Genomic DNA, 27,779 nt, shown 5'->3' on the forward strand with positions numbered 1-27,779 from the left:
TCACAGACATGCCCTGTCTGTTAAAAACTAAAGGAAATTGTTGCCGTGGCTGTTTTTTCCCTAATAACTGGAGAAGAAACAGACAGAATTAAGAGAGAACTCTGTATTTAAATCCACAGCAAATACAGCCATAATCAGATAAAAGGTTAACACAGTGCTCTTGAAAGAAATTCAGTCTGGTCCACAGAAATTAGTTCCAACACACAAGAAAATAACAAACAAAAAGGAGAAAATGAGGCAACTGTAGCTTAAGTCAGGATGGCTTGTCCAAATCTGCAACAGTTACTGTAATGAGATTTTCAAGAACTGCATGGGTACATGTGGTCAGCTTGGCTCAACAAGACTGGACAGCTCAATACCTAAAAAAATGCAAAATTTCATACCTAGGTGGCGTTAGTTCAAACTCAGTGACTTACATTTTAAAAACTGACATAAGTGTCACATCCGTAGTTTAGCTCTCTCTCTCTGACACTCATCAGAGGGTTACTTTGGTCTCTGCGTAATTTTAACCAGAACAGTCTAAGCACAGTCAGTCACTGGCTTTAAAGTAAAAGGAACTCTCTTGTAGATGCACAGCAACCTGGCACTAGTGTGGACCCTTCAAAGTCTTCCATGGCTCTTTCAAACACATCTCTGTCATTCATTCCTGAAGGAATCAACCTTTTTGCCTAGTTTAAATCTTAAGGAACACGCAGCAGATACAAACAAAACCTGAACACACAGAGGGCTTGAACATAGCCATGCTCTTGTCAGTGTAACCATTACTTCAAGCTGGATAAAATAATAAACTTGAGATAACATTTCACTCTCTTGAATGCTCTTCTGTGTTGCTCTGCAAGCTGAAGAAACATCCTTTAAAGTGGTCAGTTTACTCTGCATTTTTCAACTGTCCTGAGGACAATGAAATATTTTCAGACCAAGCTCACCCTCTATGTGATCCCCTCATAAAACCTGAGTCCTTCTCCTTCTCAGTTCATGATCTTCTGAGTTTCATACCGTATTTTCTGTGTAAGCTCTGCCTCTTTTTCATACCTTTATCGCTATCCCCATGGATTCCACCATTACTAGAAATACTAGATTAGCAAGCAGTACAGATCAGTAAGAGCCAGTCTGCAAAGCTAATGTGAGAATCTAACACCCATACGACATACATTTCAGCATTTTTGGTTTTGTTCTTTTGTCAAGCTCTAGTTTGGACACACAGACCAAATGCCTATTTGTGGCTGGAGTGTATTTGGTCTGTCCTGGCATGCATCTTCCAGTTCATTCAAGGAATCCAATCCAGACAGCCCAAGACCGCCCCAAAAATGCAAACTAAAACACAGCCAAATTCACTTTGAAAGAAGAGTTCTGATACAAACTAAAATACTGAAGTATACATACCTCTTGATTACTCTGTTTTTTAAATCCTTAAAAATGGGAAAAAAAAAAAAAATAAAAACATGATCCGTAAGCTTTCTCTACCAGGAATTTTCCATGCCAAGCTCTTTTTCAGTGGATTATCGCTTAATATCCATTTGTTGTCTCCGATTTGAAGCAATGTAACAGTGGTATTATCTGCAAGATGAGACATAAATTCCACCAGAGACCACTAAAACTTACAGTAATAATCCAGTCTTGCTGAATTTATAAGCCATATCTAGCTTCCTCAAAATTCCCCCTATTGCTTCCCAACACTCTCCACTCCATCCCTACCTCTGAAAAGCAGGAACACCTGCCAGATACATCAGGGAGTTTACAGAGACATAATAAATGTTGCCTATCTCAATAATTCAGTTAAGTGGACACAAACAGTACAGCAATTCAATTTCAGACCATATATGAGCTTCTATCTACTTCACGTAAATCATTTCCACCTTCTGTCCATGAAGATTAAATAAAGGTGAAATCCTTGGGATGCTTACAGGCTTTTGTCATCTAACTACATTTGATGACTTGGAGAAATAGAAGAGACCAAGACATCTTCCAGTGGGTGTCTCAGATCTGTCGGTGATGCAGAGTTGAAGGGTGATGTAGGATAACCCTACTTTCCCATGTCCATCTCCCTGTTTTTTTTAATATCCAAGATGAAGTTTGGCGTCTCCCTGTGATGCAGTTAACGTATCTCACTTCGTAACTGGCCTTAGAAATTACAGGACAGAGCAGCTGTACCAGAGCTGATTACCTAGCCACAGAAACAACAGACTGCAACTCAAGCAGAAGGAAATGGATGGCAGGGAGGCTGAAGTCTACCCTTTAGCAACAAAATGACAGATGCTTTTAACAGCTAGAGGAGGGCAACTAATACCCAGTTCTCCCATTTGCTGAAGGTTCAGTGATCTCTTAACAGCCACAAACTAGGGAAAAGAAAGTTTTCCTTCAATTATATTTTTCCCACATGGTGTTCACCATTGTCTGACAGGTGTCTTAAGCTCAGTACTACTCATCATTTGAGCATCAATCTTTGGTTTTCAAGGTACTGCAGAACACACTCATCTGAAACACCTTTGGTGTTAAAATTGTACTCTGGAGAAGCAGTGTTCACAAATAGTCCAGTTTTTCTTAAGGCATCTGCCTAAAGGCTTCCAAGTACCTTCCATCATAAAAACTGGTTAGCTGGGACTTCTTAATTTTAAAAGAACAGTTGCTTTATATTTTCATTGGCAGACACATCTGTAACCCTAACTTCAGGAAAATTCCTTGTCTTGGAGATTCAATGACAGTGTTGCATGAACAACTGTATGCAGCAACATAGAGAAACTACTATTCACTGAACGACAAAGTCCGCCCAAAAAAATCTGGAATGTAAAATGTATACATACTACATCATGCTGCTTATGTACCAAGATGAAATGCCTTGAGCATCTTACAAGGCCCTATTGACACAGTTCAATATTTTCATTTCAAGTCCTCAATTCCATCAAAATCACAACATAGAAGTAAATACCAGTGTGCTACGGAACTATCACAGCTGCCATTAAGACTATTGTTTTACCCCTTCTCATTAGAAAGACGGGGCCTTATAAAGCAGCCATTGACAGAGGGCTCCAAATAGGAGCTATTATGTTTCCAACACATTGCACTGTACTGACAGAGCCCTTGCATGGCATGTTCAGAATTTCACATACAACACTTTTTAAAAAAGTTTTAGCGGCAGCCTACACTGGCTCTATGAATATTTACACACCACATTCAAAAAGCTTAGAAGTCTTCTTCCCAAAAGACATGAAAGACTGCTAAGCAGTTACACCTTCAGGTTTCAAACGCCTCGACAAATCACTATGTACAGAAGACTGTTAACAGCAGACTGAAACATGCTACATATTAAACTCCAGAGAACACCATATTAACTTGCAGAATTGTTTCCATCAGTAAGGCACACCAGACAGAGATGATTCCCATATGCTAAATCTTTATTGTGCGAATGTTGTTCAGAGCATTTATTACCCTTTGCAGACACACATTCAAAAAAAAAAATACATTAACAGTGGCTAGATTGATGGGCAACATATTAAATCTATTTGGTGGTAATTTGTATGCATGCAGTTAACTCTTGTGGTGTAAAAATCTTAGCCAGGAGGCCAGCCCAACTGACGACCACCCAGAACATGGAGATGTACGTGATAGACAGACTGCCCACCCTCAGGCCCTTCATTCACAACCATCCGGAATCCATTGGTCAGGCCCAGGTTAGCAGCACACTTCTTGCCAACAATCATTAAATGCCCAAGAAGCTGGAGGAGAAAACAAAACAAAACAAAACAAAAACAAAAAAAACAAACAACAGAAAACACACAAAAAGGGGAGAGGGCAGGAAGGGAAGGAATGAGAGCACAGAACCATTCAGATAAGCCAGTAAGCTAATTCTTAGAAATTCAGCCACTGGTCTTCAAATTGTTGTCTTCCTGCAACTGACACTTTCCAAGAAAAGCTATAAGGACTGACTATGCGTAATACAGGGGAAAAAAAGAGCTACAGATTTTTTTCAAGCTAGACAGTAACAGACTACAAAAGTGTTACAGAAGCTAAATTTATCTCATGGTTAAAGGCCCCGTTACTTCAGGCAATATATATAATTCTGGTCGAAAAGAAACTTTATCTTATCATGCAAAGGTTTACAAAATCTTTGAACTTTATGTTTATAGTTACAAATTCAGCACCTCTCAGTTAACTTTCCCTTTCTTCATCTCTGACCTGCCAAACACCCCGAGCCCACATTAGAGTAAGTACTACTGTCTGTAAACTGTGAAAACAGACATCAAGACTGTACTCCAAAATAACAATGCATTTTGCACTGCAAACACATACCCAGAGATACATTTTGCTTTATATCACTACTTTTACTGGAAAACCTTAACTCCATTCCCATTCTAAGCTAGAGGAAATGGATTACAGTATTGGAAAGCTACTTTGCCTCCTTGAAATGTCAAGAGGAAAAGGGGGAGAGTCTAGTAAATTATGAAGTAATTAGAGGTACAGTTTGGTGTACAGAAAGCTTCTAGAGTACTTACAGATTCATCGGAATCTTCTGCTTCAGATAACCTGACAATTGGCTTCTTAGGAACCACTAGGAAATGTGTTGGAGCTTGGGGTGAAATATCGTGGAACGCAAGGCACTGGAGGAAGAGCAAACAGTTAAAACATAATTTGCTTCAGAGAAAGGCAAGAGTTTAAGTAAATTAATATGCCCCACTAAATACATACTTAAGCAGATTATCAGATACCCCAAACATAAGCAGAGATGTTAATTTTTCTTGAGTGATGATTCAAAGTCCTCTGATTTCTAAACACAAAACACCTACTTACCAAGACCTGCTAGTATGAAAAAAAAAAATCATTACTCTGTGTTAAGTAGTATTTAAAAGCTATAGTCTTCTCAGCAAGTTAATACGCAATTAGGTTCATGATTTATTACTTCCACATATGCATAACAACTAACAGAGCTGATGGCATGCATGCCTATAAAAAGTACATTTATGCTTATTTCACTTTTTTATTAACACCCTGTTTAAGAAAACAAATGGCCAACAGTTGCTAATCATCTTCCAGTTATGTCTGAATATTGCCTTTGTCAAAGACAGCAAGGCAAGGCAATTTCAAAGAACCTGAAGTTATGTGATTGAGGCCGTATTACATTTCTGTTCTCAACAGCACCAAGTATTTCAGAGAAAGATTATTTAAAATAACGTATTTAGGCTGGCTCTACTTCAGACATTCTCAAATTGAGGGAAAGGCATCACTTTTGAAATATGAACAGCCATCTGTAGTAAGTAGTTGACTCCCAACTAATTTTATGCAAGTACCAAAATTACTATCAATCAGAAACTGCATGCAGCACCTAACAACATCAAATAAATCTCAAATTAGGAACTTCCAATAGATAAGAGAAATAGAAGAGAAAGCAAAGAAAGAGAAAAGGAAGCTATGCCTCTTTGTGCAAATGGCCAACCACAGAACCAGGACTTGCTGCAACCACCACAATCTGCAGATGCCCACGCTAAGCACACACTCTGCCATTGCTAACCAAAGGGCATCTCTGACTTACCCATCACATTTAACAGCAAAACATCTCGTAGTTATGTCACAAAGAGGGCATACTTACAAACACATACCTTACGTTCTTCAAAATACGTATTTCCTAGATGCTTTCAGTTATTTGTGAATCAATAAAGTGAATTTTCTATGTGACTATACTGCTTTCTAATTCTACTGAGAACTGTGGCCTTTGCCAAGAGTAAAGGTGGTGAAAAGCCTGAACTTTACTTACATTAACAATGCCTTATCTCGTATACTTCCAATCTGTCCTATTTTAAGCTATCTTTAAGAAGATAATGCCCAGTTTTAAACCTCTGATGAACGGCTTGTTGCTCCCAAACAGAGAAGCGTGGTAAGCAAAGAATGGATGAATAAAACTAATTTGTACCTAATCAAATAAATCTTACTTTAAGTTCATCATTTTGCAAGCAGTTTTTCTACTCTCCACATAGAGGCAGAATGCAAACGGCCAAACTGAGTCAAAGAATTTAATGAGCAGAAGACCAGTAGCAAGTAATTTTCTGTGGGACAGAGTAGAAGTAGTATCGAACAAAAGCACAATCACAGAAAGTCCACGAGTGCATGGTAAACCAACCTGCATTTCAGCAAGTTTAGATTCAATGAAAACAACAGTGATGATAAGGCTTAATTCCACAGAGACTTTGTACTTTTTAATACCTCTTTTCTCTGCATGTCAATTAATGATTAAAAGCCTTCCCTACATTTCTCCTTGTAACATTTCCAGCCACCTCTAAAAAGACCTTCACAGAGTCAACAAAATGAATTAAACATCATCCACTATAGTCAGCTAAACTCTAAAAGTAGTTCTACATTTCTGCATAGTTTAAGGTAAAAAAAATCAACTGAGATACTGCAGGCAATTACTCTTCCAGAAAATATTCTGCACTAATGGCAGTCAGAGTAGGTCATATGCTCTCAAGTCACTCAAGAAAGTCCATGGCCCAATTCTCAATCAAGCACAGTCCTCAAGTTACACTGCTGCAGCCATTACAGCTGAGGAAAAACCTCATGCAGCTTTGACCTGAGTACAGAAAGGATGCACACCCTCACATAAACACAGAGCAGTAACAAAAGCATGATTTTTGGAAAGCAATGAAAATTTCGAATATTCTTGAGAGTAGATGGCAGCTACAACATTTCTTTATCTATTAAGAAAACACTGTTCCAAGCTATGCATAATTTTTAAGCACACAAATCAGATAAACAGCATCTTTAGTGAGTCTGTATTCTACACTGTAGATAATCCCTTATTTCAAAAGCAAAAGCCCCTGTTAATGTTCAGTATTTCAATTTAAAAAAAAGAAAGGGCTTATATTGTAGTTTAGTTTAAGTCTTGGAGATAACAGCTGCATTTTTTTATAAGCTAACCACTTCACCTAGCTCCTAGCATGCTGTGGTGCACCAGGATCACCGAATGTTACCACTCCCACCTCACCAGAGAAACCAATTTTTGCAGCCTGCAGGATGACCGGTTCCAGACTTTTGTGAAGAGCAGAAAAAGATGTACTTCTCTATAATTCTTTACTCTAATAATCCCTCTCAGAGGCTCATAACCAAGCCTGGCAGGCACACCTGTATCATCTCCAGAACGCTATTGAGAGGCATATCAAGACCGGCATTTCTGACGTGCAAAAGCAGCTAGTTATGCCGCACTGTTTAGATACATAAGCCCGGAATCCACAAGGAGATTGCCTGCGGGTGGTTAACTAAGGTTTCGCGACTACCCTCCTAGACCAGCTACGAGAACACCCATCCCTTGGCAGCAAAGCCTGTAATGCCGCAAGACTGCGACACGGCGAATGCCAGCGGCCGCCACCGGGTGCGTTAGCGCCAGAGGCCCTCCTCCACACACACGGCGGTGACACAGCGGGGCTGGGGCCGAGGCGGGCCGGGCAGCACCGGCAGCCTTGCATCCGCCCAGACAACCGCCGGGTCGGGCCGGGCCGCGCACCGAAGGAGAGCGATGCTTTAGGGACGTCGCAGGAAGGCGCGGAGAGGCCCCGTCCGTCCCGCCCGCCCCGCCGCGCTCCCGAGCACCTCCACGGCACCCCCCGACCCGGGCGGCTGCGAGCGGGGGGCGGCCGCGCACCCCCCGCACCTGCTCGTCCTCATAGATGATATTGGCGGGTATCTCCTTGCGGATGATCTTCCCGAAGATGGTGTCGCCGCCGGGGCGGGCGGCCTGCGCCTTGCTGATCTCGTCAGCCATGGCGGCCGTCCCCGCGAGCCGCCCGTCGCCCGTCGCCGCGCGCTTCCTCCCGCGGCCACGCCCCCGCGGCGTTCATTGGGTCGACACATCACGATCGGCCATGCCCACCGCACGATTGGTAGTTTCGCCTGCCTTTTTCGTTTGTCCCCGCCCACTCGGCTGGCCCGCCCTCGCTGACCCGGAGTGATGGGGCTCAGGGAGGCGCGGAGGGATCGGGGGGGGGGGGGGGGTGGCGGCTCCGCGGAAGGATCAACGCTGTGAAGTGCCGGGAGAATTGTGGAGCAGAACTGTGGAACTGTGGAAAGGTAGTGGGGTAGCAGGAGATGTTGTTGCAGCCATAAATGTTATTGCCGCATCAAATCCAACCCACATATCTGTGTGACTTCTTGGGACTGCACCCTGCAGCCAAATGACTGCTTCTGGCAGGGCTGCCCTTTAGCTTTTCCATAGCAGTTTGTAGCAGAAACACAAACTGCTGTGAATCCTGTCCCGGAGGCCCTGCTGCCTTGGCAGAGGTTTCCGAGATGAAAGCTGTGTAGCCCCTAGCACAGAGCACAAAGCGAACGGACCACACCAGCGTTTCAAGGCCTTTCGGGGCCACAGGGCCCCATCGAGATAGGGCTTGGGCTGAGCCAGGTAGGGGGCTTTTACAAACATCAGCACTGCCCCCAAAGCTTGGAGGGTAAAGTCATCAAATACACAGGGTCTAGTTTGAGGTGTTGGGTGCTGCGAGCACCGGGATGGCTCTTGCAGAGGGGAAATCATGGGCAGTTTAATGTGTCAGCCCTGCTACAAATAAGCCATTTCCTAACTGTAAAACGGACCAATCAATATGACCACGCAATAATTCACTGAGGGCAACACAATATTACACAGCTACCCGTCTAGTCGTAAATGCTTTTTTTATACATAGGACACCAGTCATGAAAGAGGAGAAATGAAAAAGCAGGAAAAAAAACCAAAACAAAAACTAAATGAGTAACGACAAAGCTTCATTTTCTAAACTTCACAGTTAAAATAGATTGAATCTGATTTCCCTCAAGCTTTGTCTAGGAAGATTTTAATATAGACATTTATATATATTTGCCTTGTGACAAAAATCTCGCCAGAAAGCTAATTCTGGAGGTAAGCAGGGAATAAATACTGCTAAGTGTTTTAAACCTAAAATGGTTCCATATTCGATTATGTGAACTTGTTACAAAAAGAGCAGAATTTGTCGTACACGTCTGATAATAACTCTGAGATTATGTATCTTGAGATACCCTAAACAAAGCTCTGACGAAGCACATTAAACACTGGGATGATATTCTGTTCCTCACTTGGTGGTACTTTATTATGGTATTTTGACATGTATATGTCCTATGGATGGTATTGGAGTATGACAATTAAAGCAAGGATGGAATTGGTACTTCAGGGCAAATTTCTTTGCTTTCTATTGTTGTCTAACTGTGGTTATTAAGCAAAGATATGAATAATTTTATTCCCTTATTTTCTCAGGAATTAAACGTATTTTGTGAAAGGAGAGTTGATATTACTAGCTAGACAGACTCAGGAACAGTTTAACATACAAATACTTATTCAAGATCCATTTGTACATGTTAGTGTACTTTAAGTAGTTCCATGGGCTGCCGTGGAGTCAGTCTAGAAAGTGTATTTCTGTGTTAAGAGAAGACATAAAGAGACAATTTAAGAAGTTTCTCTGAAAAGGCAAAAGCATTTTTTTCATATAGTTGACTTCCACATATATTTTTGTCTCACCATGTAAATGGCAAATTTTCTATTACTTTGAACATAACAAGGCCTTTTCAAAGGATTTGATTCATGCATACACAGCTGCAATAATTATTCCTGCAAACAGATCTATGAATAAGGATCATTTCTCCTGCTAACAGATCAAGTTTCTTTATGAGGTACATAGTCCAAAATAAGTGCATTTAGGAAATCTGAAATATTAAAAATATTTAGTAATAGTTTATTGTTCTCACACTTCAATTTGCTTTGAATGTAATTGCAATTAAACAATGAAATAGACTATATATTGAAGCTAGAGGTCTAGCGAAGCAGTAAGCCAATTACATTTAAAATCCTTATGCTGCCTTTAGCTAATGCTGGATGATGTGTTATGGAAGTATAAGCTTGTTTGTTTGGTTTTCTAGAGAATGGCAATTGAGTTTTAAAGTACCAGACACAGCCCTGGGATGGCCGGGCCGAGGCTGGGCTGGTCAATCAGGCTGTGGAGAAGGCAAGGCAAGGCAAGGCAGGGCTGTGGGGAGCTTGATGTGAGCAGCCAAAAAGGTGACCTAGCTAGAAAGGGAAAATGACTGAACAGAAGAAAATGTCTGTTGAAAAACACCGGCAGAGAAAATGCCTGCCAGCCTGGGAGCTGTCAGCCTGGGAACCAGAAGCACCCTTGAAAAGTACAGCTGGGTACCTAGATACTGGAGACATCCTGAGATACCATTAATAAGTGCAGAAACAAGGAACTGTAACAGCAACTTTTCATCTGAAAAGGTGAAAAATAGTCTGGGAAAGGGGAAGACACCCTGAGAAAGTAAGAACTTGTACCTGCCACTGGCTGTTCTAACTGCAAGAGCAGGAAAAGAGTCTGGCAAAATAAAAACTGATCTGAAAGAACAGCAAACATCATCATCTATTGGCTGTTCCAGGTGGAAAACAGAAATCAACAGCGCCTGTTGGCTGCTCATGGTGGTGGTATCCTACCCCCTCTTATGTCTCTATGATATAAAAATGGCTTAATTTTTTTCCAAAATGGAGCCTCTCTCTCTGAGAACATCCCGTGCTGCACGTACTTCTCCTTTCCTAAACAGGCTGAATTCTCTGCAGAAACTTTCTACAAGATCTTGGGCTCCCACCAGGGATGCCCGGCTGACTCCAGAATCCCTGCTGCGGATCATCTTTGAATTAAGACTCTGTTACTTCACGGTCCCCTGCTGGGACCACTGCTGGGGTTGGCTCAGTCTGTTTTCCCACCTCTGGGATGGTCAAATCCCCCTCATGGGATCGGTGTGTCCTCCGCTCCGGGATAGTTTGGCCCCTTCTGGAATCTAATTCACTTGATACTGGTATTATATATACATACAAGTAATCTGTCATAATATATCTGCTGTTATATTGTTGATAAATTGCTTCACTAATGGTAAGTTTGTAGTAACCTGCAATAGTTACACTTGCTAGTGGTGATTATTTTGTGGTAATCTGTAACAGAGAAATTTAGACCATGAAGCCTCCATGTCCTGGCGTATTCCAGAATCCTGCGAACCCACGGTCGCGATTTCTGTACACCCGCATGCCGGGTCACCCTTGAGGTCATGGCAGGGCTGGAGAGTCACAGGCCCCAGGGAGCTGACACGGGGTCCTGGGCCGTGGGCTGGTCAGGCCACTAAGGTGTATTAGTGTATTCGGGGCTCTGACATCAACCATCAAAGGCAATTCTGGTGTCAAAACCTGTAATTCCTCTTCAGGTCACCTAAAGAGCCATGTCTGTTTTTTTCCCAAAGTTAGGCTGGATTTATGTCTACCCACCTTAGTAGGCATAAAAACAGGGTAACTGTTTCAATTCTGTAGTTGTTCTTTAGCCCCAGTCAGAATATTCTCTCCAAGAGAAAAGATGCTCAAACAAAATGTGAAACAGCCCGATCAGTTCTGATAAATAATCCTTGATTAACTCAGCATCAGCCTTTTAAAAAAAAAAAAAGGAATTAGAGTTTAAATGCAATCGAGCACTTCTGGGAAATAACAGGCAGCAGTGTAAAATAACGTGTTGGCCACAAACTGACGGCTTTCCAGTTACCTGTTTGGAACAACGACATTTTTCTTCAGAAGAAAACGGGTAAAAGACGTTATTTTGTACGCCACGCGCGGCCTGGCTGTCGGGCTGCGGTGTGGTGACCCTGAGCGGGAGAGCAGCCCCTCACCCACATGGCGGCCCACCTCCGCAGGCCCAGGCCGGCGCCGGGCTGCACGGCAGGAATCCCAGGGCCGCAGGGCAGCCCTGCCAGCTCACGCTGACGGAGGAGACTGTGGGCAGCGCGGGCAGCCCTGCCTGCTGCTTACGCACCCCCTCCAGCTCCTCCTGAGGTCAGCAGGAGGCTCCTGTCAGGTCTCGGCATAGCGAGGGGTGGCACTGTTTGAATGGCTGCGGTTGGCCACATCGGCGAAGGCAGTAGGGGTTAGGCGAAGGCAGTAGGGGTTAGGCTGGCCGCCCCGGAGCGGCACCACAGAGGCCGCCCGCCGCCCCCTGGGCTGGTGGCGGGGCAAAGGCTGCCCGGAACAACGGCAACGGGGAGTCGTGCTCGGCAGGGCCGCGTTGGCGGGGGCACCCGGCAGCACGGTGGCGGGGGGGGGGGGAGGGAAGGGCGCGGACCGTATTCGATCGTCACTTCCGCCTCCACCACGTTCCCCGCTCCTCCGGACCGGAAAAGGACGGCGGTCGCCATGGCGAGCCGCAGGCAGGTGAGCGTGGTGCGCATGCGCGGCGGTACGGCCGGGACGCGGCGGGGAGACGGCGCCGACGGCCGCCGCTGCCCCCCGAGGGGGGTGCTTGGCCCCTCTCGGTGAGGCCCCGTCCTGGCCGCGTCTCCTGAGTCTGGCGGGGGGGGGACTGGGGCCTCCCCGGTACTCGGGGATCGCCTCGAGTGAATTGGAGCCGGGGCCGGTGGGGAAGGGACGGGGAGGGCCCGCCGCAGGGTCGGCCTCGTGTGAGGCGGCGGTGGAGGCTGCCGGCGCTCCCCCTCCCTCCGTCGCCGCCTTACAGCGCCCGCGGGGCCGGCCCTGGCCTTCCCCGTTTGGCCTGCGCCCTGCGTGAGGCCGGGAGTCACTCGTGTTGTAGGCCGCCGCCGGCGTCGGGGTTAGGCTGCCGCCGTGCGCCAGCCACGCCTGGGGTTTTTGTCCCTCCTGCGCTGCGTGGTGCGCAGCGTGCTTGGGGTTGGCGGTAGTGCCTGCAGCACCGGCGAAGCGTGCTGTGGTCCCCCTCAAATTTGCGACCTTGGGCTGCAAATAGTAACTAGACACAAATTACACGCTATGGGGAGTTTTTCCTTGTATGTCCCTGGAGGGTAGGAACTTTTTTCCTAGCAGTTTCTGGCGTTTATAGCATCCACAGGTAGAGGCTTTCAGGGCAAGAAGGACACAAAACTAGGTAATAGAAAGTACGGGTTTGCGTGCAAAGGCTGTTGTGGAAAAAGGAAGCAGGTTGGGAGGTGACAAAGTAGAGGTTAAAATACATCAGGAGGGTGAATTGTGATGGGAAGATGAAGAAAAGCAAAGACGGAAGAATTATTTAAACCTTTTATCTTTACAGTGTGGAGTACTTTTGGGGGGAGTTGAGCCCGTTTCAGAAGTGTTCTGAAGCCTAGTATTAGGGGTACTAATACAGTGAGGTATTGGGGGAGTTCTGTGTTTCATTAGGTGACTCTAGAGCTCAGGAGTCTGTGCATTAATATATCTTGCTTCAAAGTCATCTAATACAACTGCTCCATGGTTGGTGTGGTGAAGAACTTTCCGGGAGGGGTTTGCAGAAATAGGCAAATAGCAGAGGAAGATGCCTGAAAATTGTTGATCGAAGAGTTCAGAATAACCATAAAACAGTTCTTCAGGTTTCACTATACATGTGTCTGACTCAAAACTGTTTGTAATAGTAACTTTACTATTTGCAAAGATGGCAAAAATATTATGGGATAGAAATACTTCAGGATGTCCTGTCCAAATAATGTAGTCAAATTTCTTAAAATACATCTACAGAACAAGAAATTTATTTGCTGGGTTTTAATTCTGTTGGTTTACTTTCCACAGATTCATCCACCTAGGGAATGCTGCAATTAAAGGCAACGTGGTTCTGTTGAGTTGCTAATTATTAAGGACACAGAAGGTGAAAGGGAGTTAGCAGAGTCCATGTTATCTTTTATGTATCTCTGCTCAGATTGATTTAACTGATTGTCAAGTCGCATACTAATTCTTGTAAAAGTGACAAAAGTTTTTTACTTAAACATTTGTGAGACTCTTACGCAATTGAGAATGCACTAGTTTGTCATCTTTCCAGAAGGATCTGTAATGCAGTAGCATATACATAACAGGATGCTAAATCATAAATTACAGTAGAAATTATGACATGGTCTAATCCACATGGTGAAGTGAGATTTGAATTTGTTCATATTTGTAAGTTGTCCCTCAATAGCACTGAAATTGTAGCGTTATGTTAAAGGAAGCAGTACTGAACTGGAAAGTTGCCTGTTCTTACTGTTTTATGTCTTCTTTCTCTTCCTAAAAACTGTCTTTTTGTGCGTGTACACTTCGGGATGAATTATCTCAAGGTGTAGCCAAGTGACCAGCTGAGTGGAGGGTGAGAACTTAGCTTGAAAATCTAAAAATGTGTTGGAAGTAATAGCTATCAGAGAAGCTTGCCATTTCTCTCTCTGTCATTGGCAGATTTAAAGCAGAGGCAACACTTTTTTCAGGGCCCTGCCAGGATGTTTTTATTGGCCTTTTAGGGGACAGTCTTGTTTGCATCTCCAGCTCACAGGTACAAAGCATGCTGATAAAGAAGATGGGTCATTTCTCAGTTACATCCCTGTGTTTTCTCTGCGTCCTCCTAAGAAATTTTTGGTATATTAATTGTGAGAAAACAATTTGTCATGAAGTACCTGGAATTGTGCCCTCTAGACATGCCAAAACACACTAGGAAGTACTAGAAATAACTTCAAAAGGTATTTCGTTATCAAGATTTTTTTTTTTTTTTGGTGCTTGTCAGAGATTCTTGTCAATCTCTGACAAGCACTGAAAAAGCCTGATAAAGACTTGAGGATTTCTGTAATTTGTTACAGTCTATATGAATAAACAGCCAAAACCACATGACTGTGAGCTGTGATTCTCAGGGGTTTTGCTTTACGTACATAATGAGGTGTGTCATCTCTACATTGTAAATCCTAATTTTTTGAGTGTTTGCTTTTACTGAAGTTTTTATTTGCTGATCTGGCAGTTATATTTAGGGAAGGACTTTGCTTTGTGTTGGTTTTGCCACATCACCTGTAAAAGATTATGCCCAGGTATTGCACAGAGACATGAAAAATAATTGTTGAATTAGTTAATGCACAGTTTGAGATCCTTTTGAAAGTCACTTTTCTTACATTGGCTTGTAAGTGTGAGAATACTTTAGCCATTTATATATCTTCTTTTCATAATTGGAGAATATCCAGTGATGTACCTTTGATAGTCCCTTCAGGTGACTTGACTTTCAGAGTTATTCCGATTCTGTTGGGTTTATTTGATATTGGCACAATAAATATGTTAGCATCAATGTATTTTCAGGATTATATTCCCGTCACGGCAAGTGATTATTTAGGAGTGTAGTGCTAGTACTCTCTAGCATCTTAGATTAATTTGAAACATCTAGAAATGTCTAGGATTTTGATTTCCTCACATCTGCTTTGGCTATAAGTTATTTGATCAGGAATTGAGGTGAAGTATCTTAGATACTGATTCCACACCAAATTCTATACTAAATGGAATGAAGGTGAAAGATCAGCCAGAACACTCTTAATTGCAACATGCTCATTTTAACTACGAATCCTGCTAGCAAACAAGCTAATTCTATTGATGTTGTATTGACAGGTTTTGAAGCTTTTTAAATTATTACACAGAACCCGGCAAGAAGTTTTTAAAAATGATGCCAGAGCCCTCGAAGGTGAGATACTTTTTTTGTGTGGTGGATGCTTACCTATCTTTCTGTGGAACTTTCTGCTCTGAATACACAGAACGAGAATTCTTAACGTAGTCTTCCTTTAAATTACTCCCTTCCGCGTTTTATAAGTAATCATTGGGAAAACTTGTGTGTCCATAACCAGATATCCTTTAATTTGAAACAAAAAACTGGTTGTTAGACTCATGCACTCAAGCCATACTTTGTAAGGAAAACATCTCTTTTTGGAACCTTGGTGATCTTCCTGGGACTTTTTTTTTGCGCCGCCACCCCCCCCCCCCCCCCCCTTTTTTTTTTACTTCCTTTCTTCAGTCCAGCCAAAGCATGTGTAACTGTGTTATGCATTTGAGTTGATTCTCTTTATGTACGGTTGCTCCTCAGGGGATAAATACTGCTTTTTTAGTAAACCAACTTTTAGTAGTGGCTTCTATATGTTAGTTATTTTTACAGCTCAGAATGCTAGATAGGCAATCATATTTTATTCCTGTACCAGTCAACTTAAGATACAACATCACCTGAATTCTATGGAAATCTTATATTAAAATACTTCAGGTAGAATGCACCAGGAAGGTACTATAAAGGACTTAGGACTCTGAGCTTTGAGGCAGTGACAAAGACAAGATACAATTTTTTGTTCACACTTCAGTTTTTTTGTTTATTTAGCTGCAAGACAAAAGATAAATGAGGAATTTAAAAATAACCAAGATGAGACATCTGAAGAGAAGATAAATGAGGTACTTCTTGTTTTCTTTTTTTTTTCCATTTTGCATAAAGATACTTATATAGGAGCTTTTTACTTGAAGGATCTCCAAACCAGCGTAAGTACTTTCTGAGACATTGTGAGAGCCAGGTGAGTTCAAAAAGGCTTTTACATGGATCTTTGTTTATAAATATATATATATTGTTATATATTAATACCTCCATTGGTATTAATAGTATGTTATAGAATTTTGTACGTACAAAAATACGTAAGGAGAAAGTGTCTTCTGGTAGTTCAATATGCTTATTTTGAAGCTCATAATAAAATGTTTTATGTTGCTATTTTCATGTAAATATTTTGTATACTTTACTCATAATACCTATCTGAGCTGTGGTCATGTAAGTTTACCTGGTCTTTGTTGTATAGACAAGCACAGAAAGATATAGAGAAATTAAACAATCTGCTCAGTTACTGGCAGACATGCAAAGTTATTTTGATTCCTGATCACAAATGAGGCAGCATCTTTTGTGGGAGGCAAAAAACAGCCAAATTATCATGACTATTGTAATATAGAGGTATTAATTGTACTGCTGGGTTTTTTTGCTTCTTGTTTCCTCATGGTGCATTAAAAGGAGTAGAACATTCTGTTAACTCACTGTGTAAGTTACCTTTGCTCAATTGTTATCTTAACACTTTTTACTGAGTCATTTTTCTAAAACTTACTGAGGCCTGAAATGAAACTTCTGTATTTTAGATATTTTTAGTTCTTAACATCCATACAGAGTGAATAATTTAGTCCTTGTCATTCAGCCTTTTAACAGACTGTATTTACATTGTCATTGGGCACTAGTTGGAAGAAAGTGCCTCCATCTGTCCTTTGCAGAAGAAAGTCTCAACCTTTGCATCATGCCAGCCACTGGACAGTAACATAAATAGTTCTGAGCATTTAGTTAGGACTTTCTAGCATTTCTGCTTGTTATCAGGCCCCTATAGTAGTACTTCTGTGTTTGTGTTCCCAGTGTCTGATCTGTTAAATTGTATGTTCTTTTTGTTATAGATGTACAGGAAAAATACTTGCTGTAATTTTTAAATCTATGTTTGTTAGGAGTGGCAACCTAAAAAATACACATATGTAACTTTTTAATATGCATTAATTGATATCTTGATTAAGTGTGTCAGTGGAAGAAATTCTAGGCTTTCATCACAACTACAGAATCCTAGAACATGATAGAAGCTGTCATATTTATTATATATACATATATGTATATACTGAATAGACTCGGATGCAGAGGAACTGAATCAAATGATATACAGGACTTGTGAGAATTTGGACACTTGCTTGCATAAGCACGGGGGTGTTAGTGTTATGCTTTGGACAGCAGCTAAAAAAATTAATACTGACTAACCAAATGTGCATTTCTTTGCCAGAATAGAAAGCTGCAATGTCTTCTAATATGACATCAAATACTTAGTTATGTAGCGACCTAAGGAGGTAGGAGTAACTATCTGCAGTATTAGAATGTGAGATGTGGCAGCTGAATCCACTGCAGCATTTTAGTTCAGATCAGGAGTGCACTTCTGAAGTCACCTTGGTTATCTCCACTTCCTGTGAATTGGCTTGTTTTGTGGAGCAGTCTCAGAGCAAATGGCAGAATGCCATTAAGATGAATCTGAAGCGGAAGGTGTGCTTTAGGAGCATGCAGCCTAGCTGCTAATGGGCATTCAGTAGGGGGAACTGGAGGATACCTTGTCCAAACCCTTAAGGGGGAGAGGAGAAATTCAGTGTAGATGTCAAGTCTTGAGCTCTAACTATTGCAAAGATCCACTTTTGGTACATACTACTTCCTAGTGTACCCATGTCTCCCAAAGTGTCTCACTTGTGCAATTTCATTTATTTTTGACACAGGTATCGTGCAAACAAGTATTAGGCTTCTCTTAATGGCTCAGCAAAACTAGCAAGGGTGCTTCTGCTTATCCTCTTAATGAGGGAAGGAATTTTAGGCCTTTTGCCAAACATTAATGCCTCTGCTAATCTTTAGGTAGTGCCTTGTTCCTGTACTGCTTTTCTGTGAAACCTCAGTATTCTTAATTCTTGTCATGTTTTGCCCTTACCTTTGTCTCCTTATTTCAAGAACAGGAATGTTAAAAGAACCAGATTGCCCTTTCACTTTGAGACATTCACCAATGTCTTTGATCGTTGGAAACTAGTTACTTGGTTTGATAGTTGCATTCTACCTTATTCGTTTGCAGTTTTAATTGGGTATATAGATTTTATGCTACTGTATGTTACTGAGCAGAAGTTTCCTTCCTCTTGTGCTGTATGTCGAAGTAGCTTATATATCAACCTGTAAGTTATTCCAGGATCCCTGAAGTAAAAGCTATGTATAGATAGTGCATAACTAACTGAATAATAGAACTGACTGGCTTTATTATTTGAATAGCTGTCTAGTATGGAAAATACCTTCAGGAATAATTACATATAATTTAAATTACTCTGTGTTGTTTGTTGTTTTTTTTTTTCCTTTTACTAGCTTCTGAAAATAGCTTCAGATGTTGAAGTGATTCTCAGAACTTCTGTTATTCAGGCAGTTCACACAGATTCCGACAAAATATGTGAGTAAAGCTGCATGCTAAAAAGATGTTTAAAAATGTTGTAGTTCAGTAAATAAATATAAAACTTGAAAACTAAGTAAAGGGATAGAGGGGGCAAAAGTCTGTCTATCTGTCATTTCTCTGCCCAAACCCTTAATTTAAGCCTGTTGACTAATGTCACTACCTAGGACAGGTGGACGTTTCCAAAGTACAAAGTTTCTACACAAATACTTTGAAATACTTTGAAATATGGAGGCTGGTAGAAAAGAGACAGTGACTGCATTTAATGCCCTCATTGAGAGAAAGAAGTTATAACTTGGTACCTTAACTATTAGGAGTGACAGCAATTAGGTTGCAAGTCAGCATGCATGTACTGGCTAGTCAGTCAGTGTATGTCTAAATGTAGTAGCCACTGTACCTGTAGGTGTTCGCTCTACCAAATAGGTAGAAGCTGCCTGAGGAGAATTAGCAAATGCATTATGTACGCTGTCCATAGAATAGCTTTTTCTTTGAGGATTGAGTGTTCTTTTCCAAAACCTTGTTCTGACAATTTCATTTTCAGATAATGCCTTGAAAGATGATTTGTGACACAATGATGGCCTTGATGCAAAGCTTATCAAATTCTGAAATTTTGGTTCCTGGTTTAGAAGTTCTCTCATCTTTAGTCAAACAGAAGAGAAGTAGTAGGTTCAGCATACAACTGTGTGGTAGAGGATAGGAGAAATCTTCAGCTGTGTGCATTGTTTCCTTTCACTTCTATTTAGTGGTGTCTGTAAAGCTTTGTAACCATTTTCAGTTTTAGATTTGGTAAAGCATTTAACTTTAGTACAGCTGTTATGATTGAGGCCAAAGATATGTCTAGACCAGTGTTGAGTCTTCCACAGAGATCCTAGGCAAATGACAGTAGAAGAGTAGGAACAGAGCAAGTGAACTTTCACATCTGCCAGCTGTTCGCACCTGGCAGCCCTTCCTGAGCCAGGGATGGTTTTTGTTTTAGTTATCCTCAGTGGGTTTCTCTCTCATGAACTTGTTCTTGTCAACCTATGCAAATTTCTTGCATCCAAGAACCTTTGACAAAGAATTTACTTTGGTTTTTATGAAGAATCACATGCTGTAGTTTTGAATCTGGTCCTACTCTTCAATTACTATCCATTTTCACCAAGCTGTTCATGAGTTTTTAAGCCCCTTATTGCCCCCCTTTTGTGTCCCGTGTCTGTGTCCCCCTCACCCCTGTCATGGAACCGCTTCTCTGTGAAACAGGTGAATGCCTGTGATCATTCTGTTGCTGTTCTCTACACGCTTTTGAATTCTACTGTCTCTCTCAAGAAGATTAAGAGTTCTCTCTCTCAATCAGAGCTGAGCACAGTCATCAAGCTATGGGTAAATCACACACAACGATGGCACAATGATGTTTTCTCTTTCATTCTCAATTGGTTTCCTGGTCATTCCTGATTCTAAATTTCATTTTTGGCTGCTGTGCATACATATATTTATTTAATTTTACACAATTATCTTGTATTCATTAAAGTCATCTGAATGGTCATAATCAGTTTTGAACCTATCACTTTCTTTGTGAAGTTAGTATTTTTTTTGACCTGTGTGCATTGCATGTCTCTACAGGTAATTTGGTCTGTCATTTTACTGGTTACTCAGTCAAGTCTTAAGCTCGTCCTGCAATTCTTCACAGTAAGCCATTTTCTTACAGAACTTATTCAGGATGCTATCATTAAAAACCGTTCTTTTCCAGATTACTTACAAATATGTTGAACAGCACATATGCCAACAAAAATACCGGTAGAACTGCACTTTTGACATCCCTCCATTGGGAGGTCTGTTCATTTATTGTTCACTTCCTACAGTTTAACCAGTGACTTATCCATGCAAGACCTTCTGTCATAATAAGGCTATTGTTCTCTTAAAAGCATTCACTGGGGGACTTTTGGGAATCCAAGCATGTTGTGGCAGCCCCCCAGGAGCTCTTCAGAGAACTCCAGCATGGACTGTAAGGCAGAACTTCCCTTGAAAAAGCCACATGAATTGATGTTCAAATACTAATTTATATTCTAATACTGTGTGAGTGTGTAGGGATGAGGTTAGGACAGCCAGAGCCCACCTGGAGTTGATCTTGGCAAGGAATGTGAGGGGCAGCAAGAACAGCTATATCAGCAGCAGAAGGAAGAGGAGGGAAAATGTGGGCCCGCAGCTGAATAGGGCAGGGGACCTGGTAACAGGACACAGAAGAGACTGAGGTGCTCAGTGTCTTCTTCACCTCAGTCTTTACTGCTAAGGTTTGTCTTCAGGAATTGTGGGCCTCAGACCATTAATGTCTGGAGCAAGGATGACTTACTTTTGGTAGAGGAGGAAAAGGCTAGGGAACGTTTGAACAGATGGAGCATACACAAATCCATGGGACCTGATGTGATGCACCCATGGGTGGTGAGGGAGCTGGTCATTGCGAGGCCACTCTCAATCATCTTTGAAAGGTCATGGTGATTAGGGGAGTTGCCTGAGGACTGGAAGAAAGCAAGTGTCACTCTTCTTTTCAAGAAGGACAAGAGGGAGGATCTGGGAAACTGCTCAGCCTCACCTTGATCCCTGGGAAGGTGGTTGAGCCAATCCAGGGAGCTGTTTCCAAATGTTCTAAGAACGGAATGGGGACTGAGAGTAGTCAGCAAGGATTTACGAAGGGAAGATCTCTGACCAGTCTGATACCCTTTAACAGTGAAATGACTTGACTCAGCAGACAAGGGGACAGTAATGGTGATTGTCCGTTTTGACTGTAGCAGAGCTTTAATGCTGTCTCCTTTAAGATGTCCATAAACAAAAAGTGATAGAATTGCCTCCACCTAATTTTACAGACTTCTTAGAGAAATGGTGGCAGTGAGGTTTGTGTGGAAGAAGAAGGTCTTCCAGAGTCTAGTACTGGCCAGGAAAACTTTGTCCTGCAGCAAAAATTCTGGAGTGCATCTGTACACAGGGTGCATTTGACCTGCTTATGAATGCAGACGATGTCATTATGCAGTCTCTTGCCCATTCTTTTTTTTTTTTTTTTTCCTTCTTGTATCTGTTTTGGATAGGTCTAAGCTTTGCTTCTCTGTAATTGATCTTACTGCAGTAAGAACAAAACAGTAATCTTGAAACAGCCATCACAGTTTGAGAGCTGTCTGTTTTGTGTGTGTTTTGAATATATATTGAAGTAAGAAATATTTAGTCTTGATAATGTAGTGAATCACCAATTAAAAGATCAGGAATGCTTAGAAAAGAAATCCAGAGCATCATGATAGAAGTTCACAGAATAAGAACGAACAGTATTAAAAAAAAAAAGTATAGAATGGATAGATATTCTTACTTTTCCTGGCATAATTAAAATGTAAAGAACACTCAGTGAAGTTGGAATTTACATTCAAACCTAATGCATTTTTATTTTAAACAATAAATAATTCTTAAAGGTCATGGCAATGAAAAATCTTTGTGGCCAGGAGCAAGGTATTACTCAAAATACAAAAAAGCAGAAGATCAAACTTGATGCTTAGCTTGATACTGTAGGGAAAGAGTAAAAGCAAATCTCCTTACAGAAGGAATATACAGACCTTTATACCATGGTAAATTGATCAGTAACAGAACGTTATTCCTAAGTGCCATTCTTTGAGCAGGCTTCTAGTGTATTTGCATCTTTCCTAATAATCCAGCTTTGATTAGTCAGATAGCACTCTGAACTAGGCAATTCTGGTATAGCTCTTCTATTATTAATGTTACTGGTAGCACAGAGTATGCCATTAGAAAATTTCTGAAACCAGAAATTGAGAATTTTTAGGGACTTGAGATAATTGTCACCATATTTTGATAGTAGTTTATGGTAAATAGCATGGTCAGTGCAGTGTGTGAAATTGTACCTGTAAATGGCCGCAGTTTCCACTGCGGCTCCATTTTGTTGACTATCTCGCCCTACTGTTTCCATCCTTTCTTGTTTGTAAAGAAAAGTTGTCTGAGATCAAAAAGAGGAAAAAAGTTGGAAGGGGGTCTTCAACTTCCAGTTGAATCTATGACTAGGTGTTGTCATGGCTTAACCTCAGCTGGCAACTAAGCCCCACGCAGCCGCTCACTCACTCCCCCGCAGTGGGATGGAGGAGAGAATCAGAAGGGTAAAAGTAAGAAAACTCATGGGCTGAGATAAAAACAGTTTAATAGGTAAGCAAAAGCCATGCGCACAAGCAAAGCAAAGGAATTCATTCACTACTTCCCATTGGCAGGCAGGTGTTTAGAGCCTTCCCCAGGAAAGTAGGGCTCCATCACGCATAACGGTTACTTGGGAAGACAAACGCCATCACTCCAGATGTCCCCCCTTCCTCCTCCTTCTCCCAGCTTTTATTGCTGAGCACAATGTCAGGTAGTATGGAGTATCCCTTTGGTCAGTTGGGGTCAGCTGTCCCGGCTGTGTCCACTCCAAACGTCTTGTGCATGTATACGATGAAAATATCAAGTGGATCTTCTCACTTTCCTTTGCTTTTTGGCACCTAGGAGCCAGTTTCTGGCGGGAAGTTTGTTGCAGGAAACGCCTGAGCAGGTATATGGGTCTGCTTAGGTAGCACATTGAACGGGTACTCCATTCCAGTACAGCTTTGATTAATGACGTTCTAGCAGAACAAAATCAGCCTTTTTGATCCTTAATCTTTATGCTCTGTGGTAACTTTTACAGTGCCAATAGAATTACAGTTAGCTCCCTCATTGCTTTTATGGTATCATCTTGTACTAAATGAGAGGCTTGGGACAGATTTATTAACAAAAAAAAAAAAAAAAAACAACCAAGAAAAAGTGTGGCTGCTTGAGTTGCTGTTTGTTGGCAAATAAAAATAAGCGACCTCAGTTGAAAAGTTTTCATAGTGCTTCATCTTGGGTGCTACGTTTGTTTCAGAAACTTTGCAGGTGAAGGTTTAGTTTGCTGTAATAGAAAGTATATTGGCCTATTTGGGAAAAAAGGAAATGTTGTAAAATACTTACATTTGGGCTGTATTTAAATTAGTATTATGCCCTTGCTTCATCCCAAGCCATCGCCCCACCCGCCCAAAAAAAGATTGATCAGTTGCTATGTTGTATGAAAGAAGAGCGAGGAAAAAAGAAACTAGGTAAAATGTTTCAGAAACCTATTGCTGCAGCTGGTTTCCTTAAGTGAGTTACTGTCAGAATCTTTTGACTCTAGTTTTTTGTATTATAGCTGACAATATACAATTTAGCTACACCTGGTGTTTTTCTTCTTCCCCCCCTTTTTTTTAATTGCAATCCTGCATCTCTAAAATAACTATTTAATAACTGAAAAGAAAAAGCCAAAGACTTGTCTTAGACAGTGAGAACAAATATTGGTAAGGGGGACATTTTCCCTAATCAAATGAAATTATTCTGTGCTGTCATAGAAGCAGTGCACAGGACAATGTTATTCTTTAAAAAGAATTTGAGACACAGTGGTGTATAGTCATGTTGGGATTCACTGGTAAATCTTTAAAAAAAGAAAAAAAGAAATTAGGCTGAGGTTTTCTTACTAAAGAGCAGACAATTTCAATTAGGAGCTTGTTAGTCAGATTAGACAATTTTTCTCATTTTTTTTAAATGGTTCAGTCTGAGTTACATTACTCAGTAGTATACAAATGTCTCGGTTCTATTCATTTCACTTTAATTTCAGATCAAGCTGATACAGGTGGAGCTTACTGCATGTGTGGTATATTACTAAAATGTATGTTCTGATGATTTTGATTTGCTGTGTTGGAAGTGTATGTTCAAAACTTAGCTTTGAAAAGGAAGGTTAAAAATTCTTCTTTCAATACTTTATTTATTTGGACTTTTGTTTTTCAATACTTTATATCCAGTTCTGTTTTTCTTTGGTATTTCTGTTTCATGCACCTATTCTAGGTGTGTAGATCAACATGTTTTGTCATAAATTTACTCACAAGTATTTTACCTAAGAGAAATGCGATTGAAATTTTACTTAAGGCTCTTAGAAACTTATTAAATACATCAGCATCAATATACAGATGCAAAAGGAACATACCTTCAAGGAAATCAGTTTTCTTTCTTATAACATCTGGGATATCAGTGCACTTTGGACAGAATATTACTCATTACACAGGCGCACACAAACACACACAGTTTTACAGGTTTACTGTACCTTTTGCAGCTGTCTGACGTAGTCAAAGTACAGCATTATGATTGCAGGTGTTTGTGCTTTAGTTTTTACTGCTGGCGCAAATCTGATGTGACACAGCTCCTTCCCTTCATGAAGAAAGGACAAGCTGATTTCTGAAGAGCTAGATGGCAAAAGCTTAGAGTCAGGAAAAGGTTAAAATGATGTATAATTAGACAAACCCTAACACACTGCACTTCTGTGACAATATAGTGGTCATAATTTTCATTTGGTGCTTTCTTTTCCTGCTGGCCTTTAAAACAGGTGTGACAAGATGAATATTACAGATCAGATTCCAGGACGCTAGGGAAGAGGACTAAGTCAAATTTAGTATTCATTTTTGGAACTGTCGAAGTAAACATAATCTGACTCAGGCATGATAAAATTGCCACTCTCTCTCTTGCTAAAAGTTACTGCATCACTTTACCATTTTTATGGATTCTTAATACTATTACAATATTTCCAGTGCTTTTAAAAGGAAAAAGGGGAAGGCAATATTCTGACCAACAGAAGGTAAAAATCTTAATCTAATTTTGTCTTGGGTAGATACCATGATGCTACTTGTACACTTACCAGAAGTTCAGATTCTCATTGTGGTAACCTGATTTTTTGTTTGTAAATGTAAAAACAACTTTAGAATTTTACATAGTATTTTCCATAAGATTATATTCTTACAGGGTTTTTTTCTATTACAGTGCTCATACCCAGGAAAGATCTGCTACAAGACAACACTCCTTACTTTGATAAACCAACAAAAAAGCATGAATCCTGAGGAAAGTATGCCCCTCTCCCCAGAAGGTTAATATCCTGTAATGAGATCTCTGAAAACCAATAGTGGATACCTGTTTTAAAGCTAAATTTTAAAAACAGTTAAATATTGTTACCAGGGAAACAGAGGCTAAAAGTAAGTCACCGATGTTACTGTGTGCTGTGATACCATCATGCACGTCTTCTGTGGAAGATACTAATAGTTCCACAGAAACTCAAGACGCATAGTTCTCTTAATACACTGCTGAATTGTGTTACGTCAGCCAGGAATGTTTTTAATTATGACAGTCATCAGATAGAGATTGTTTCCTAGCAATCCAGAGTTTTTAAAAATGAAATACAAATTAAATGCAGTTCTTAATCCTGATATTTATTTATAAATTTATTGTCAATCATATGCTGCTTTGAAGTAATGAAAAACCATCTTGTGGCACTTACCATTGAATTTATGCTTTGCACCAAAAGCATGATTTCTGAAGTTGTCATTAATTGTACACTAATATACTGTGATGTTTGAGAGAGTTCTTAAGGTTTATCTGAATAAATTATTCAGGTTTTACGGATGGGAGAGTGTGTGTAGTGTTTTTCTTCTCCCCTACACATTTGAACGAGCAGGAATGGCAGGGTTTGAGTTCTTAGATGACAGTGGAACAAGAGAACCCAGCCACAACCTAACCTAAGGATGTTGGTTTAGATCATATGGTTTACAAATTCAAGGTTTTTGTTTTATCTTGTGATTATAGAGTGACTTAATGAGGCATTTTCCAAAGAAAAGAGGCTTGTTGCTTAGTCACAAGTGATCTGACTTGCCTAGAGTGAATTTATGGTGAGTTTATTTACTAAGCCCTTATCACTTCCAATTTTTTTAAAGGAGACTTACTTGCTTCTTCACAATTCATCACAATGATCTGTTCAGTTCCATTTTAATTGGAACCAGATACGACTACAGTGGTATGTAGAATCTTTGTGTGAAATCGGTAACGGGCACCATACTAGGATCTAAATACCTCACACAGGAGTGAGGTAGCCCAGTAATACCTCTCAGCTCTATTTCAGGTCCCATTGGTCCTCTTTATTTTTAATAAGCCTCCAAGATGTCAATATTGCATATCCGTGTGGGTTCTGACATGGCTTCACTGACTGAGTAAAACGGAAAACTGGTGCCTGCGTCCAGTTTCTTTTCCTCACACAGCATGTCAGTGCGAAGTACTCCTTTCTTTAAAACTATTGCCTCTGGCTGCCATGGGCAGGGCAGCCAGCAGCAAATACGTTGTCAGTAACCCTCTTTCAATTGCACTGATGCTCCCTGAGTTGTAGCTAGAAGGCAGCAGGCGAATGATGGGAGATAGAATGAAATGAGTGCGGTTCTTGCCATTTGTTGCAGTCTAGTGGCTCCACTACAAAACAAATATCTTGGTCTGCAGGGCATGTGCTGTTCTAGGCCTCTTGTGTTGTATACTTCCCTAAGGACAAGGCATATTGTATGTCTGGTTTCCCATCCCTCTACAGCCTGCATACATTGACTGTTTTTTTTCCCATTAGGAGCATGAGAGGGGTATGCAAGGGAGAGAAAATAGAAGGTAGTTGCAGCTGTAAAGAGAAAACAAAACAGAACATTATCTCAAGCAAAGTGACTAATTTTTAAGCAGAAATAATTAAACAGGGGTCTGGCAAGAACGACAAATTACACAACCATTAAGGTATACATCACATGGCACGCTGGAATTGGGGGGAATTCATCTCTCAGACCCATTGCTTTAGGCTATGGGAGTAGTGTATTAGTGATTTTATCCTTCAGATTGATTTCATAGAACTGAGGCCTGGTAGGTCTTCACTCTTTTGGTAGTGATGTAAAATAGTATTGCCCGTTACCATGCAAAATAGGTACTAAAGACTTAGTGATGTCAACAGTAGATGGCAGTCTTTTGTATGATGTTTGAGGAAATCGCAAGTGGAGAAACTATTGCCATGTGACTATTGCTTCGGTATTGTTCTGCTGTCATGTGTGTTAGGCTTTTATTTTTAACAAGAATTCACACATTAATAGAAAGATAGTGCAGAAATGTCAACTTGCAGGATCAGGCTTGGG

The 27,779-nt window shown here is 41.0% G+C and overlaps 2 protein-coding genes across 5 annotated transcripts in view; one reads left to right on the plus strand and one right to left on the minus strand.

Annotated features, from left to right (window-relative positions):
• Positions 1 to 7,777, minus strand: part of HINT1 (histidine triad nucleotide binding protein 1) — a 60,451-nt gene extending 52,674 nt beyond the window's left edge. For 2 of the 3 annotated variants that reach the window (XM_050913573.1, XM_050913571.1), the window contains exons 1-2: positions 7,634 to 7,757; positions 4,491 to 4,595 (exon numbers count right to left, since the gene is read on the minus strand). In XM_050913573.1, the coding sequence (XP_050769530.1) occupies positions 4,491 to 4,595; positions 7,634 to 7,744 (216 nt within the window). In that variant the 5' untranslated portion in view covers positions 7,745 to 7,757. Of the gene's footprint in view, positions 1 to 3,374; positions 3,714 to 4,490; positions 4,596 to 7,633 lie in introns of those variants that run through there. The other variant, XM_050913574.1, reaches the window with a different exon arrangement.
• A 4,397-nt stretch (positions 7,778 to 12,174) lies between these two features.
• Positions 12,175 to 26,253, plus strand: LYRM7 (LYR motif containing 7). Of its 2 annotated transcripts, XM_050913021.1 has the most exons (6): positions 12,175 to 12,217; positions 15,371 to 15,443; positions 16,122 to 16,192; positions 18,690 to 18,771; positions 20,371 to 20,436; positions 25,618 to 25,673. In XM_050913021.1, exons 1-5 carry the CDS (start codon positions 12,200 to 12,202, stop codon positions 20,412 to 20,414), a joined length of 288 nt encoding a protein of 95 aa, XP_050768978.1. In that variant the 5' UTR covers positions 12,175 to 12,199; the 3' UTR covers positions 20,415 to 20,436; positions 25,618 to 25,673. The 2 variants fall into 2 exon arrangements, with proteins under 2 accessions (XP_050768978.1, XP_050768977.1); XM_050913020.1 differs by lacking the exon at positions 20,371 to 20,436 and having other exon boundaries at positions 25,618 to 26,253.
• The last annotated feature ends 1,526 nt before the right edge of the window (positions 26,254 to 27,779 follow it).

Source organism: Gymnogyps californianus, chromosome Z, assembly GCF_018139145.2.
Source record: "Gymnogyps californianus isolate 813 chromosome Z, ASM1813914v2, whole genome shotgun sequence".
Lineage (NCBI taxonomy): Eukaryota > Metazoa > Chordata > Aves > Accipitriformes > Cathartidae > Gymnogyps > Gymnogyps californianus.

Excerpts from the sequence above, each read along its gene's own strand:
- LYRM7 (XM_050913020.1), top strand. Across the intron at positions 15,444-16,121 it reads TGATGCCAGAGCCCTCGAAG|CTGCAAGACAAAAGATAAAT; the intron begins GTGAGATACTTT and ends TTGTTTATTTAG. Across the intron at positions 18,772-25,617 it reads CACAGATTCCGACAAAATAT|TGCTCATACCCAGGAAAGAT; the intron begins GTGAGTAAAGCT and ends TTTCTATTACAG.